The 17415-nt window shown below is 32.7% G+C and overlaps 2 protein-coding genes across 2 annotated transcripts; one reads left to right on the plus strand and one right to left on the minus strand.

Annotated features, from left to right (window-relative positions):
• Positions 1–6673: 6673 nt before the first annotated feature.
• Positions 6674–8754, minus strand: LOC115883264. The gene is made up of 3 exons (XM_030901599.1): positions 8595–8754; positions 8347–8525; positions 6674–6930 (listed from the first exon to the last, which is right to left on the minus strand). The coding sequence occupies exons 1-3, from the start codon at positions 8671–8673 to the stop codon at positions 6694–6696; spliced, it is 495 nt and encodes a 164-aa protein (XP_030757459.1). The 5' UTR covers positions 8674–8754; the 3' UTR covers positions 6674–6693.
• A 77-nt stretch (positions 8755–8831) lies between these two features.
• Positions 8832–13104, plus strand: LOC115883262. The gene is made up of 3 exons (XM_030901598.1): positions 8832–8969; positions 10565–10743; positions 12810–13104. Exons 1-3 carry the CDS (start codon positions 8882–8884, stop codon positions 12942–12944), a joined length of 402 nt encoding a protein of 133 aa, XP_030757458.1. The 5' UTR covers positions 8832–8881; the 3' UTR covers positions 12945–13104.
• The last annotated feature ends 4311 nt before the right edge of the window (positions 13105–17415 follow it).

Raw genomic sequence — 17415 nt, forward strand, 5'->3', positions numbered from 1 at the left:
ATGGAATTGTAAGTTGTATATATTGTGTATTGTTATCATTGTGTCTATGATTTGGGGTTTGTATTTCGTTTAATGTTTTGTCAATAAAATATGGTGGATAGTCGTTTTTTATTAATGTATTTTTTATGTGGTTTATATCTCTATTTAGTGAAATGTCGTCTGTACATATTATTTTTGCCCTATCATATAAACTTTTTGTAACACTTTTTTTACACTTATACTGCGATTAGATGTGAAATTTAAGTATCTATCTGTGTTTGTGGGTTTTCTGTAAACATCTAAAATTAGTTTATTTTGAAACTTCAAGAAAATGGCAAACATCAAGAAATAGCAAACGATTACCTCTTTCTACTTCTAAAGTAAATTTTATGGTAGGTTCCCGAGAATTTATATAATCCTAAAAAATGTCTATTTCAGAAACGTTATGTTGCCATATTGCAAAAATATCATCAAGATAACGCAGCCATATTACAGGCTTTTTTGAAAAACTATTTATTGTATTATTTTCAAAATCTTCTATAAAAATATTACTTAACAAAGGAGAGAGAGGTGATCCCATTGCCATACCGAAATCTTGTTGAAAAAATTCATTATTTAATTGGAAATAAGTAGTTTTAACACAAAGTGTCAACAATTCCCAAATACTATCTATGTTTAATTTTGTTCTATCTATTAAATGTGTATCTTGTTCTAATCTTTCCCTAACTATTTTAAGTGATTTATCTACCGGCACATTAGTGAAAAGACAAACAACGTCAAAACTAACCATTCAACTGTTAGGTGTTATATTAATTTTTGAAATTTTTTCTGTAAAGTGTAGTGTGTTTTTAATGTATGTATCGGTGTTATTTGCAACCGGATTTAATATGTCTAGTAAAAATTTAGCTAACGGATGGCATGGAGAATTTATACTACTGACTATAGGTCTAAAAGGTATACCCTGTTTGTGTATTTTCTGTAAACCGTATTTTTTTGCTTCCGACGACGGAAAAAGATAACTTTCCGAAACGTTAAGCATTTTTTTTCTTTGTTAGGCAAATTTGTATTACTATAAACATAACTTCGGACAAACAGCGTCCGTTTAGGTTTAACGCCCCCCAGAAGTGTTTACAAAAAAAATAACTATTTTATTTTGTAGATTTTCTTGCAGTGCAGTGGCGAGATATCCATAAAGGATTTTTTTGGAAAGATGAATCCGCCACATAGGTATAGACATTTTTTTGATATTCTATTAATTTTAATTATGTTCTTTAGACATTGTGAATGATCAAAAAGTATAAAGTGTAATTGAAACCACTAATTTATTCCACTAATTGCAAGGCTCTGAATGAAGCTTAAAGCTTTAAGAAGCGTTAATAGAAGTTTTTTTCCTCTAAAATGAATGTCAGTATTCAGAACGTCAAAATTAGTGGTAGGCATTTTCAATTAGTGGAAAAAGTTAACAAACTTTTAACTTTTCCACTAATTATACTTCAAAATTTGCGACAAATGTCATTTTGTTCTTTGATTGTTTTACTTTTTAGACATTGTGAATGATCGTAAACTAAAAAGTATAAAGTGTAATCGAAACCACTAATTTATTCCACTAACTGCGAGGTTCTGAATAAACTTTAGGAAAAATTCAATTATATTTTTATGTTTGTTTTTAATTTTCTCTAAAATGGTATGAAAATTTGGAAAACTATAAATGGGATTAACCATTTTAGAACAAGCAATTTGGTTTATGAAGAATGTATTTTTCTGAAAATCTCAATAATAAAAAAGTTTTTCCTCTTGTACAGACAATCCGGGGACATAATGTATATCAACACAAAAAATCTACCAATGTAATTTATGATTATATTTGGTTACAGTAAGGCTAGCTACAACAACAGAAGACAGAAAAATACACAACTAAGAAGAACAAAAAAACAACAGGAATGATAAAAAAATATACACGTTAAACCGTTTTCATTTAAAAAAGTAATATAAATATGGCCGGCCGTAGCGCAAGCAGTAGTGTGCGAGACATGGGATGGTACTGGGTTCGATCCTCAGCTAGTACGGTTGCTTTATTTATTTAAATAAAAATATTTATTTATCTAAATAGAGCGACCAGCGAGCCGCCACCTCAAGGAAGGCAATGGCAAACCACCTTGAGTATATTTGCCTTGTACAGGGTGGTCGGAGTTGGTCTGTTTTAACAGAGCAAACCTATTTCCTGACTAGATATAACAAAACCGACATAGATGTCATGGGCTCGATTTCTGAGACACGTTTAATGGCATAAACCGCCTGTTGATATTTTCACTGCCAACTGAGATACGGATACTTTTCGAATTTTTTACCATTTTGAAAATTGCCCATAACTTTTTTATTTCGCGGAATAATAAAATTCTGCAAAAACGTTGTTAAGGCACTTTTTTAAGCACAATCCAGTGGCGTAGTGAGTTTTTTTCTATGCTTGCTCTTTTTGTCAGAAATAAAAAAAAATATAATTTTTTAAATGGAAATCATAGTTGGCTATGAAAATGAAATAATGCTGGCGTTTAACCATTTCGAACGATATAAAGTTATGGGTATCTATTTCTAAGAATGAGAGAAATATTAGGTTTTTCATCTTTGTATCGAAGTGTGCCTTGATTTTGTATTGACCTAGTTGTCTAATTATTTTTTATCGCAATTTAATATTCTATATTATTATTCATCTGCATAATTAAAGACTCTTGAAAAGGTAAATTAACATTCTATATTAGTTTTAGTAATTACAATTGAAATCGATACAATAAACAAAGAACAAAGCTAAAAACGTATTTTTTGAGTGACGAATATAGTTTTCTAAAAAACATCATCTAAGATGTTCAAACTGAGCACCTCCTTGTTGAATACATAATAAACATCTTTTGCGCACAGCGATTTATTAGGCGAACTGGTGTAATAAGTCCAAAAGCTTGCCTAGTAGCATTCTGCAATTCTTCTCTCGTCCCAATGGTTCTTCCCTTAACATATAAGGTCTTTTAATTTCCCTCATAAAAAAGTCGAAAGAAGTTAAATCACAGGACCTAGCAGTTGGCCCCTTGTTCTAATCCGATTCTCTCTAAATTCTCAATTTAATGGCGTTTTAATTGTAATTGGTAAAACTAATATAGAATGTTGATTTATCATTTCAAAAGTCTTTAATTTTGCAGGTAAATAATAATATAGAATATTAAATTGCGATAAAAAATAATTAGGCAACTAGGCCAACACAAAATCAAGGCCCGCTTCGATACAAAGATAAAAAACCCTAATATTTCTCTCATTCTTAGAAATAAATACCCATAACTTTATATCGTTTGAAAGGATTAAACATCCGCAATTTTTTAAGTTCATAGCCAACTATGATTTCCATTTAAATGATTATATTTTTATTATTTCTGACAAAAAGAACAAGTATAGAAAAAAACTGACTACGCCACTGGATTGTGCTTAAAAAAAGTGCCTTAAGAACGTCTTTACAGAATTTTATTATTCCGCGAAATAAAAAAGTTATGGCCAATTTTCCAAATGGTAAAAAAATCAAAAAGACCCCGTATCTCAGTTGACAGTGAAGATATCAACAGGTGGTTTATGTCATTAAACGTGTCTCAGAAATCGAGCCCATGACATCTACGTCGGTTTTGCTCTATCTAGTCAGGAAATAGGTTTTCTCTGTTAAAACAGACCAATTTTGACCACCCTGTACAACCTTTCAAATAGTGCTGTTCGGATTCGGCGATAAACTGTAGGTCCAGTGCAAGGACTGTATATATTCTAAAGGACTGTTCGATCGCGTCAAATCGCCGCTGTCGTAGTCGCCGTAGAATGCTACGTCACGCGCTGACCAGGGGTGCGACTTTGTTCAAGTTAGCAACCGATCGTTTAGAAGCGATGTCGAAACCAGATCGATACTATGTTCATTGCAAAACTAGTGTGGCTCAAATGCTGCGAAATATGGTATCACTATCACACTCTTGCACACGTGTCTAGACTGTCGCCTCGCCACAAAGCGAGAAATCAGAATATCGCTACAAATCGATGTTGCTACTGAACATAGTGCATCAAGCTACAAATTACTTTGCTATCGCTTTGAAACATGAACAAAGTTGCACCCCAGCGCTCCACTTTGCGACGGATGGTTATTCTAGCGGGACAAAATCCCAAGAGCAATGTTTGGGACTTAAAATCTAAGAACGTAGCAAGTGGTCTAATATATAGCAACTATATGGTTAAATTTATTTATTTATTAACAACTTAATTTATTAATAAATAAATACAAGATAATAAAACTATGATATTATTCGTACATGACACGCAAAACCGTATTGTAAACTATTGCCAAATCATAAAATTATGATATCAAAAAACTCTTTAGAAGTTTTTTTAATTAATTTGTAATCTTGTGACACCCTCTATAATTTATTTTAAAAAATATATTTTATTTTGAAAATAATAAATAAGATAGATATTTTAATTTTAATTTTAACACTCGGTAATTGTAAATTCATATATAGTAAATATCTATGACAATTTTTTAAACTCAGTGCCTTTTGATGGAGTTGTTTTGTTTTTATACTATCCGATTGAAATTAATCTTTTTGGGCATTCACCTGTTAAGCTTGAACTCCCTGTGACTGTGACTAACTGTGTTGGTAACTATTGGTAACTCAAAAGATCTACATCATTCAATACATCGATATTTGAAAAAAAAGTGAAAGTTTGATATCTGCAGAACAAAGGCAAGAAGGATTTTAACAAATAATATACGTACAGTAGAAAAGTACATACCTTTGGCGATCTTCAACATAATTTGGCTTGGTTTGGAATGTATAAGCACTTGTAAATATTTTGTTTTCGTATGATCTCTGCCTTGCTGAGCAGAAAACGACCAAATTTGGTTGATAAAAATGTATCGAAATACAAAGAATGCATTTTTGTATCAATTGGAATGTCTACTATTTATTCTTATCAGTACACATTTTTTGGCTTATTTCTAACCAAACGCTTTTGTCCCGCTAAATTTATCTTCCAACGCACTGTGCGCTTGTCCATCAAATGCAAAAATAACTGTCACTGTCTAAAATCTTTAGCGCCAACTTCAACTCATGGATGACATCCTTTTTAAATTCAATAAGACAGAACACATAAAACAAATCGCTTTGTTTTTGAATGTTAGTAATTTAAAACTCTAAATATTTACTAATAACAAGCCTAACATTAACTTTATAATCAAGAAAAAAACTAGCCGTAAATTGGAAATGTCATAATCACATTTTCTTGAAATGCACAGTAATTATTGGGACTTAGAGCTGCAGCTTCAATCGTAGAATGCATGCATAACTGAATAGTTGCAGAGCTTAAAGCAACCTGTTTAATAGCCTCAATAATTGTTAGTCGTTAAGAAAGATAAATCGGTGGAAGTTCATAAAACGTGACCACCCAAAAAAAAGAAAAAAGAAAAGCAGAAAAGTACTTTGCCAGAATGGTCCTGGCAGCCTAGGCAACGCAACTCTCTCCTGAAAAGGAGAGTTTAAGAAGAAAGAAGAAGAAGAACTCGGTCAGTAGATGACGTAAAAAAACTGACAGTGCAGGAAGATAGGAATCGAACTATCCTTATCTCTATATAGTATCCTTGGGTCCAGTGTACTTGTGAAATACTGATGACACACATCACAGGTACAGGCGAGAGGTAGCCGACGCTCTGTATAGAGTATGACACTGTAAGAAGAATAAGAATATTTTTTAAGGCAAACAAAATTCACTCACCAAGGTTAGATACAGCCCCGGATCTACAATTTTTTTGAACCGGGGCAAAAAATCGATATTAGCGCCCCCTCTCTCCAGCGTTTGCAATAAATTAATTTAAAAAACTTACAAATATCAAGATATAGGTAGGCATTTTTCGTAAACGGGACAGAATGAGCCCTTAAGCTTCATTCAGAACCTCCGAATTAGTGGAATAAATTAGTGGTTTCAATTAGCGTAGAAGTTTGTTCCTTTAATTTCAATGTAAGCATTAAGTACGTCTAAATTAGTGGTAGTCATTTTCAATTTGTAGAAAAAGTAAACAAACTTTTGACTTTTCCACTAATTATACTTCAAATTTTACGGGAAATATCATTTTGGCCATTGATTAGCATCCGTCAAGAGAAATCGTGATTAGAAATCAAAAGTTTATTGTTTTATAAACTTCTACGCTAATTTATTCCACTAATTGCGAATGAAACCTTAGAATGTGTTCAAAAACTAACTGGGCGTTTTAAAATAAAATGAATACTTGATAGAAGAACATAAGGTGCATACTAGGCGCTTTGTGGAGCAATTTTTTTGATTTTCAACCATATTATATTATGATTTTGGCGCCCCCTGAAACTGGCGCCCGGGGCAGGTGCACCGGTTTGCCCCCCCCCCCTTAGATCCGGGGCTGGTTAGATACACTATTTTTGACAACCTGTATTGTAAATTCTTGAAAATATGGAGAACAAATAACAACAGAACCATCACATCGATTGGTCACAATCATTCCATATTAATGGGTCAATCAATCATGGATACTATAAAATTGGCAAAACAACTCTCACTTTACTTCTATGTTAGGAGGTACGAAGTTAGCCGGTTCAGCTAGTAAATAATAAAATCCAGTTACTACGAACACGAAAATTTAATAAAGTAGACATAATTATGAATATTTTTAATTTAGGGATAGGATTGATCGCTGAAAGTAGACATATAGCATATTATTCCTTCCTGTGGTAGTGGTTGATTTTCCAGAAAAGTTCCTGGAGCACACCATTGTTTTCTCTCCTGCTCTTCGTTGGGTCCAGCGCCCGCTGCGCCCTCTGCGCCCGCCGGTTTCTGTTCGGCACCTACTTTATCCACCCACGTCATGTTTTCACTATTCGCTACTAAGATCTCTTCGTATACTTTCGCAGGCTGCAAAAATATGAGGTTGCTAAGATCATTAATCAGCATATTTAAATCACAGATAATATGCAATACGGGAGTTAAATATAGCTATTTTTTATACAAGACGATAAAATGGTATTTTATCGTCGACCGAAAAGATTAATTCACGAGCGATGAAATCGCGAATAAATTAATTTCGGGAGACGATAATGCAATTTTATCGTCGTGTATAAAACAATATTTTTTTCCATAGCGAGTTACGTTTTAAAAAATATTCAGAAATTATTATTTCAAGGAATTTATTACGAGTAGAAAAAATATTGTGCTGGGTTGGCGTCGGTTTCTATGTAATTTGACAAATAAATAAAGCTGTCTCTTTAGTTGTCAGTTTTGAGTCAATATTTTTTAATTCTCTTTCGTGTCGATTGCCGATTGAATTGGGGCCAGAAATGGCTCAAAACGAAATAAGTAAATAACCAACAGATATTCAGGCTGACGCGACAAACGCCATATCCAAACTACTTCCATTTAAATCCCGAATAATTTATGAAAAGGAATACAAAAATTTTCAAAAATGGAAGCAATTAAAAAACGTGCGAGAAGAAAAAAATTTTTAACCTATCCTCGCTACCGAAGTATCATTTAATCTACGATTTAATCTCGAATGTTTTCGCTTTTGCTTCCTCTGGAGCAAGTCCTTCGCGGAGCAGTCGGAGGTACCGTGCTTCTTTGAAGACCTACTCTCAGAGGATCGTCTAGCCCGTCTGGTAGACGCAGGCCGGGTAGCATTTTTCCGATCCCTATGATGTGGTTATTGCTACACGGAACGCTAATCGTATAGGACTTAAACTATAATCTACATCGCGTTTCCTATTAGGCCAGCGCACACTCCATGCCGATGCCATGCCGCGCCATGGCGCTTTACAGTTCTTTAACAAATCTTTCTTTATGAATATGGATTTGAACTCCGATTCTTTGCCAGAAGAGTAGAAGGATTTTAATAAACCTATGCAGCTTAACACAATCATATGCAAGCCTTCTAACTCCAGTGTCCAGTCGTGTCAGAACATTACACAAGTATCCAGTCCTAATACTTTTGTGCGCTGACCTAATAGGAAACATGACATTGGTTATAATTTAACAAATCCTATACGATTAGCAGCGTTCCGTGTAACGATAACGCATATGGATCGGAAAAATGCGGCCGTGTAGACGAAACGGTTGCTTCGATAATGTTCTTCGCTTGTGTGGCCAATATTGTGCCCAACTTCTTTTTCAACGCTGCAGAAGGGTACTCAATTTATACATGGTAATTGTTCTTAGCCTATAAATGACATTGGTGAACCATGTTTGACAATTTCATCTGCCTTTTTCTTACTCTTGTGACCCTCGTTTATCGATAATGTAATCTAAAGAAGAATAGAGACCTACAGTCATACTTACAACTATATCTCTGAGATCCCCTATTTGAGCTGGAGGAGGATTATCAAACGGTTCTCGAATTTTTTGGCACTGCAACATCATAAGTATGAACCATATATACTCGTCCCTCAACTCCAGTTCTTTCGGTGTATTCACTAGTTCGTTGAGTTTAGTAAACCAGTCTCTTAAAGGACGTTTTTCTAGAAGAACCAATTATATTCTTATTAAATTTAATAAGATTAATAAAATTAAGTTATATATCACGTTACCATGGCTGGGTAATAGTTGGACAAGACTCTTGGCTAACATACTGTTATAAAAGAAACTGCTGGAATCGGGAGTCGCCATTTTACTAGAAATTTTTGGTGTATTATAATGTTTAATAATGAATAATGGATTTGACAAACGATAGTGACATGTTTGACAGTTTTTGTACAGGGTTAAAAAAACTATTTTTATTAGGGTTATATTTAGAATTGACGTTATCATAGACATTTATGTCAAGCGTCAAAAATAAGTATTGTAATATTTTGAAAATGCGTATTAAATTTGAATAATGACTGACCCAGTAATTGCCCTGAACGATCATTTTCACTACAACAGTAAGATGGGGAAAGCCTTACAACAATTTTTACCCCCAAACGGTAAGAGTTCATTATCTTTTATAATTTCTTAAATCTAAGACTAAACGTTTTTTTTTCAAAATTAAAAATAAAAGTCTAAGTTTTTTATTTCAAATCATGAAATTGCGTTATTTTTGGTAGACTTTTATCTCAAAAATTATTATACTGCTGCAAAATAATACATTAATATACCACGCGCTGTGTTGTTCCTTGCTCCAGTTGTACCTAGAGCTGCTAATCGCTGTACCTTTGTGAGGCTTAAGTCTTTTTAAGTACGGCTTCCCACCATACTAGTGCTCCATAGGTAATTATTGGTTTAACTATAACAGTTTACATCCAGTGTATAATGTACGGTTGCACACCCCATCTTCTTCAAAACAATTTCTTACCTGCATAGAATTCATTTATTCCCTTTATCATCCTTTCCTCCGTGTTTCTTTTCTAGGAAAGCTTCTAGTCCAGAATGATTCCTAAATATTTTGTTTCCTTAGCCAAAAAGAATGAGTTCGGTTTTGTCTGTGTTGATGCCCAAACCATTCATTTTTTGCCCATTCCGTTAGCTTCTTCAGAGCAGATTCCATAATGTCACTGGTCGTCTGCAAGTCTTTGGCAACGATCAGTATTACAACGTCGTCTGCATATACCTTTATCCTAATTCCCTTCATTGTCAGAGAGGTCAGAATCGGGTTCTTTACAATCAGCCACAGCAGAGGTGATAATACCCCTCCTTGTAGTGTGCCTCTTGTTGCGCTCTTTTTGGTTGAGCTGTTTCCCATCTCCGATGTGATAGTCCTGTTCTCTAGCATTTCTAACACCCAGTAGATGGTTAACTGTTCTACCTTTAGTTCCTCCATGGATTTTTTGATCGCCTCAATCTTTACATTATTGAAAGCACCCTCTATGTCTAAGAAAACCAGGAGGGATTTTTTTTTGTAAAATATTTCTAAGGAACAATGTTTTTATAATATTATTTCTTTAACAATTAATAACAAAAAAAAATTGACCGACACAGCGTTGCCCCCTTTTACATATTTTCTTTTAATTAAAATATTTTAGGAAACAGAAATAAATTAATTCAAAATATATAAACAGTTATTATTTACATCAACAAAACTCATATCCTTAACAGTACTTAAGGGACATAAAGAGTCATTACTACCGCTTTCCCGTTCAAAATATTCCAATGCTATTAAGCTAGCTTGTACATGCACTGCGCACTGAAAGAGGTTCTAAAAAGAACAATGCAAAGTCTGCTAGTAAAAATTGTTAAGTTTAAAGTATCACATCAATTTCTTTAAACCAAAAACTTGTAATACAAAACTAAGTGTCAAAATGAATGACAATGTCATGAAATAAAAAATGTGGCAACTTGACATTTTTTACAGAAGAGCTACTAACTGAATTCCCAGCGGGAAATTTAAATTCCAGTTAGTCAGCCCGACTCCGAATATGTCCATGGTTGGCAACAATGACTTTAAAAATCGCGCTCTCGGTTACGTAACTTTAATTAACTATTAATTTGTATCTCTTATATGAAACAAGTTTTTAAATATATTCTTTTTGTTTGTACGTTAGTAACTCAATCTTGAAACAAGTATTCTTTTGACATTTTGCAGATAGAAAAATGATCCAGTTATGGTTCGATAAATTAATCAATATGGACCGAAATGTAGAACAGATGATTATACGTAGTGATTACATGTGGTTTATTCTTCTAATGTTGCAAGGCCGAAAACTGAGGGATCCTTTTACGAAACTTCCGCCAATTCATCTTCCCCCATTGAAGAAATTTGTGGTAAGGTTCAAAATACTCTAATTTATAATTATTTCTTATTATTCCGAGGGGCAAACCGCTGCCAAAAATGGTGTACAATAAATACAATTTTGGAAAAAAAGTACCAAAAATACCAAATTAGAAAAGGAAAAAAGTATTAAAAATACCAAATTATTTCCAAAGTCTGTCTTAAGCAACATGTTTAAAAATTTTTTTGCTGGCATTGATTCTGGCCCCGATTCTGGGTGATTCTCCTCAGGTTCATTCTCCGGTTCATTTAGACAAACCATCATCGTTTCCTTAAGAGCTTTCGATATTTCTCCATTTTCCTTAAGAGTAGAATTTATTTTCTCTAATATCGAAATAAAGTTGGTTATAATAGGTTGATTATACTGAAACTTTTCAATTTTTCTTTTATTCCTTTGCGAGCTGCTGTATTTTGTAGACTTCCAAATTGAATTATTGCTTCTTGACGGTAAGGTTGAAGCGGCAGCTGATAATGGTAGTAAAGGGGTAACATCGGGTAAATAATTATTATTGCTTGTGGATGGTATGGCTAAAGTGGCAGCTGATAAGGGTAGGCTCGTTTAGTTGGGGGGATAATTACGCAGTCTAGTATTTTTACATTAGGATTTCTTTGATTACACGGAGCTTCACATATATTAGATTAGGGGGTACAATTTTGCTACATGAGGGTTTGCATGCCTCTGTAATTTCCTTGGTATTTTCCTTAGAAGGCTCGGCAGAAGGCTTTTTTAGAAATGAAGTTATTTTTGGTTGTGCCTCAGAGGTATTTGAAGAAATATTGCTTACTTCTGATTTAACCTCGGATTTAACACTGCGATTATTACTAATTTTTGGTATAAATAATTTATTTGTTATATCAAAATGCTTTATCAAGTGTGTTTGAAAATTTGAGCTTACTCGGCGTGCCTTTGTAACTCTCGTTTTTGTGGTTTTTGTAGAAGGACGATATTTTATTTGTAAAGTTACTTGCTTTTTACAAAAGCAGGTTATTTTGCATATTAAAGTCGATCCCGAAATCGAGTTAGCCTCGAAGTTTGCAGTAGAATTTGGAAGTAAAATTGATGTGCTAAAAATAATGTTATTAAGCAGACTATTGCAGTTTAGAGTGCTCCAGAGTTCATCACCAATTTTTGACTTTAACCATTGCTTTAGCATTTTAGAAACTATATTATTTTCTGGGGTATAATCAGTTTCCAAAACATGTAGAATGGTATCTTCTGAAAGACTTCCAGAACTAAACGATTTTGTCAAAGCACCTTTAGATTCCAGATATTTTTCAGTATTAGCTTTAGATGTACTTGGGGCTAGAAATAAAGATATTTTTCTGTATTAGCTTTAGATGCAAATGGGCTAAAAATGATGCAATCAGCTTCCCGGCCATCGTCGCCACGTGCGTCTAATCCAGCGTTGCCAGATGTCCAACAAAATACCTGTTTAATACCAGTTTAATACCAAATAAAACCAGTTTATTACCAAATAATACCGGTTTATTACCAAATAATACCAAATTAGTACCAAAAATTCCAAATTAGTACCAAAAATACCAAATTAGTACCAAAAAAATAGCAGTATTAGTGCTTGTACAATAAATACCATCAACGGTTTGTCCCTCGTATTATTCCTATTAATGGAAATGTTTGGTGTTATTTTCTGAAAAATTTACCTAGAATTTCAATATTAGCTGTTATATTGTTGTTGCTGCTGATAGTTTTGTATTTCAACATTTCGCAATATCATGTAGTCAATAATGTTATTGCCCAAACATTGACTAACAAAAGCAAATTCAAAACATTTTCAACATGGACCCAAATTTATGGCTATTTTCGTAAATGCCCGGACTATAACGATGTTATCCGAGGAAATTGGCAATTTACCTCGGTAGTTACGTTATTGGCCGGGTATTATCGTAGATGCTCTTATACACTAGATATAAATGAAATTTTATTGCTTATATTTACCATTATGAATTTTATTCCATAGTAAATTAATTAGATTTTGAAAACTGGATGAATATTTCATATTTTTTAGAAAATTGATATTTTTTATATTTTATATTTAAGCCTCTACATGTTTACGAAGAAGTATTAATATCCAACGAACCAAACATGATCTACGTCAACAGAAAATCCAGCGACGATATTTTAAATCTCAAAGAGAAGAAAACTCACGCCACCTCCTGTTCATCTTTGGATTGAGTTCGAAATTGATCCACAGAAACCTGTAACTTTGTGGCTGTACTTGTACTTATTAAAAATTATTACTTTTCATAATTTTCTGTCCTATTTTCTGTATATTATAGCCTTCTAAAATTTTATAAGACTTTATATTCCTTTAAATATATATCTGTGAGAAAGAGTTAGGTTTCATACTCTATGAGAAAACGAATCAAATAGTTATTGATCTATAAACCTTGCATAGAGTTCGGGACTATGGCCTATAGATGACGTTACTATATCTTATCTGGAACAAAACTACTTTCCAATATGTATGTATTTTAAACTTTGTAATTATGTTGTTTTATTAACAAGAGTATATACCGGGTGCGTCTCGAAAGTGGGTCAATGCCCATAACTTTTTTATTCTTTCAGATAAAAAAACGAGATTTGGTATGTTAGTATATGACACAAATTAGGATTAATTGACGTATTCAATGGTTTTTCATCACTTCCTGTTTCACCGGAAATCACTACAACTTTTGATTTTTAAATGGCACCCTCGGTATATTTTTACTTTATTCGATAGAAAATGACACTGTGAGTAGAATGACATATTATAACTTTTGACATTTTTGCTTAAAATAATCGTATTTTATATTTCAATCTAGAGTGCCATGGCTGTATTAAAATATTAATTTTTAATCAAGGAACATTGGAAGAATAGATTTGATCATCTAATATTTTTCGTGTCTTGTCTTGGGTTAAAAGATGCCCAAATCGTATTTTTAATCATATCTCAATTTTTTCAAATGGAACGAGGGTGGCTCATTAGTATATTTGTAAAAAGCATTTTTTTACGATTAATTTTATATCCACACTTGGTATTTCGAGTCAAATTGTCCTTATGAAACTTATGTTACAATTTCAAATAAACTATATGCGAAAATGTCAAAAGTTGACATATGATTTGTCATTCTATTCAGAATGTCATATTCTATCAAATAAAGTAAAAAAATACCGAGGGTGCCATTTAGAAATCAAAAGTCGTAGTCATTTGCGGCAAAATCGGAAGTGACCGAAAACAATTGAATATGTCAATCAATCCTAATTGCCATATGCTCACATACTAAATCACGTTATTTTATCTGAAAAAATAAAAAAGTTATAGGGGGTGAGCCATTTTTGAGACACATCCGGTATATATTAGCATTCCAAATGTCGTTTTTTTATCTGAAAAATAATTCTATTGAGGTTTATTGAAGAGCACTAAAACCCACATTCAAAAGAATAACTTTAGATATTTTTGATTAGCTCGTTTACGAGTTATCGCCGATTTCTTTTTAAATATTTCTCCTTTCTTATGGCCCTGTATTTACTTATGAGCACCAGTCAAGGTAAAAGATAACTGTCAAATGAAGTTGTCATTTCAGAGATTTACCTATTTAGTGCTTTATTATTATTGAAAACTCATTCCTACATCGGAAATCTTAAAGATGTATTTATAAATACAAATTAATACGAATTAAAGTAAATAAAGTAATCAATTACAAGGTTAATTATAGTATTATTACAATATTCAATAACTTATTAATTTAGGTACTATTAAATTGTTGGAACTTTAGGATTTAAGAAGATGTTCAAATATTCCTCTATCGACTGCTAGGCAATAACCCTGGCGATCATAAAATTCTCTTCTTACATTCGCTAGTTGGTAAACTGAAATTCTATTGCATTCGGCAGAAATAGCATTTTTTAACTCGTCTAGATTTGGGTATTTTTTATCCTTGTATAGCCTGTTTTTTAAATGGCCCCAGAGAAAGAAATCATTTGGCGAAATATCAGGAGACCTTGCTGGCCAATTTACTGTATGATTTAGGCCAATAACGTTTGCGTTAAAACTATCGTCTAAATATTCCCGAACAGCCAGGGTACTATGTGCCGGGGAGCCATCCATTTGGTACCAAACTTCCTGATTTTCACTAGCGGCCTAATGTAAAGCAGGTAAAATATGATTTTCGAGTGGTTCCAAGTAATATTCTGCATTTAAATTTCGCGTAAGAAATAATGGCCCGATAATATTGTGTCCGAATATCGCTGCCCAAACATTTACTTTCTGTGGATATTGCGTCCTTGTTTCGACAAACCTGTGTTGGTTTTCTTTGTTCCAATATCGATAATTTTGAACATTGGGTTCATTATTTAAGGTAAACGTGCATTCGTCAGTGAAACATATGTTTTTTCAAAATTCCCTATCCGTGTTTGCTCTTTCCATCATATCAAAACAAAACGCCTGCCGCCGTATTTCGTCCCCATCTCGTAGCTCTTGGTGCTTTTCATATTTGAAGGAAAAGCTGATCTATTCCTATTTCATCCTCAAGTTTCCTTGTGCTGATCTTTCCATCGTTCTCTTCCACGCACAATAAAACTTCCAAGTCGGTATCATTTCTTGCATCTTCTCTTTGTTCCTGCCTTGCTTCACATCTGCATTTATTTATTAGGGTACCTTTGGTCTCAAATCTCTGGATATTCCTTGCGATTGTAGATTTTCCAAGTATCGGTCTATTCGGATACAGAGCAGCAAACATGTCCGACACCTTTTGATAACTATTTCCTTGATAATACCATTTAATCATCAATACTTTTTCTTCGGTAGTGTAATTCATGGCTAATATTTTCGATGTAGGTATGAGTTTTTAATAATAATAAAGCACTAAATCGATAAATTTCTGAAATGACAACTTCATTTGACAGTTATTTTTTACCTTGACTGGTGCTCATAAGTAAATAAAAACAGGGCCATATGAAAGGAGAAATATTTAAAAAGAAATCGGGCGATAACTCGTAAACGAGCTAATCAAAAATATCTAAAGTTATTCTTTTGAATGTGGGTTTTAGTGCTCTTCAATAAACCTAAATAGAATTATTCTCTAAAATAATTAGGGAAGTCAATAATTGACCCCATTAAAATTTACATGAGATTTCCTATGTCCCGCTCGACGATGCAATGAATTATTTCATTTGTTGACATCTAATTTTCCCTGACTTTATTTATATCAATCAATATATTTGTGTATTCTAACATTTTTTTTACACACTAAAATTAAACACTACAATTCGAAAGATTTTTTTTCACATTTTAAACATTTACCTGTTAATGCTCTTCCACATGGAGCGAAGAGTCCGCGCGGACGGCCCGCTCCATCTGAAACAGCACTTACTTTTATAAGAAATAATAAATATGTCTTCATAATATACCGGGTGCGTCTCAAAAGTGGCTCACCCCCTATAACTTTTTTATTTTTTCAGATAAAAAAAGAAGATTTGGTATGTTAGTATTTGACATTAATTAGTATTGATTGACGTATTCAATTGTTTTTGGTCACTTCCTGTTTCACCGGAAATGACTAGAACTTTTGATTTTTATATGGCACCGTCGCACACTGGCCGATTTGAATTAAATCATGGCATAAATGGAGTTACGCGTTTTGCTTTATTAATAATTTAAAAAATCAACATAATTTACCTAAATATATAAACTGAATTAGTTTTAGTTTCATATTTACCAGAAATTGTATTATACAGGGTAACCGAGGGGTAACCTAGGCTAATCAGAATACCGTTTATATGAACTAAATAGGCAACATTTTAATTATAGATTATTTCACTGGGGAAGAAACAGTAGCATATGCTAGGGTGGAATATGGGGACACGATCCCCACTTTTTTAGATCTTTAAATTTTTATGACATTACTAATTCTAGTTTTAACAATTTACATTTAACACAAAATGGTTATACTGAAAAATAAATTTATAAAATGATGTTCCTAATATTTTGAATTTTAACAGTTTTACGTTTAACAGGAAAAATTAATACCCTTTTGTCTAAAGAAAAAAATATTAAATATATGTAAATATTCCCTAATTTTTATATTTACCATATACCACTATAGTATTAGTCCAAAGCTAATAAAGCAATATTAAGGAGGTTTAGAAAAATGTTTATCTGATGATTAAAATTTACAACTATCTTTCTTGCACATTTTATTGGCTCTTTTGGCCTTTTTACAATATGTCTACAGTAAAAACAATCCCTAAAATAATTTGAATGCAGATAAATCTAACAAATTTGGAATAACTTAGTCGAAACTAATACTTTTAGATTACACTGTATAATTTTATTGCGGGCAACTTCGGGCAACCTTTTTTGGTGGATACTATATAGTAAGGCATTGAATAATAGAGAAAAAAATATGTGACATTGGAAATATGATGAGAACACAAACAAAATGCTTTTTGTATTTTGATTTTTTAATAATTCATTAAGAACATAATATTATGACCTAGCTAATTATTTCATATTATTTTTATAATACAGACTTATACTATCATTTATTGGTTTTAAAAAAGTTCATATCTCAGTAGCGCCATTCCATAACTGCAGTTTTTTTTTTTTTTTAAATAAAGCTTTTTAATACATTTGAACACATCAAATGTATATCTGTTTAACTGC

This window comes from Sitophilus oryzae, unplaced genomic scaffold (assembly GCF_002938485.1).
Source record: "Sitophilus oryzae breed Bouriz unplaced genomic scaffold, Soryzae_2.0 scaffold_1853_pilon_pilon, whole genome shotgun sequence".
Taxonomy (NCBI): Eukaryota; Metazoa; Arthropoda; class Insecta; order Coleoptera; family Curculionidae; genus Sitophilus; species Sitophilus oryzae.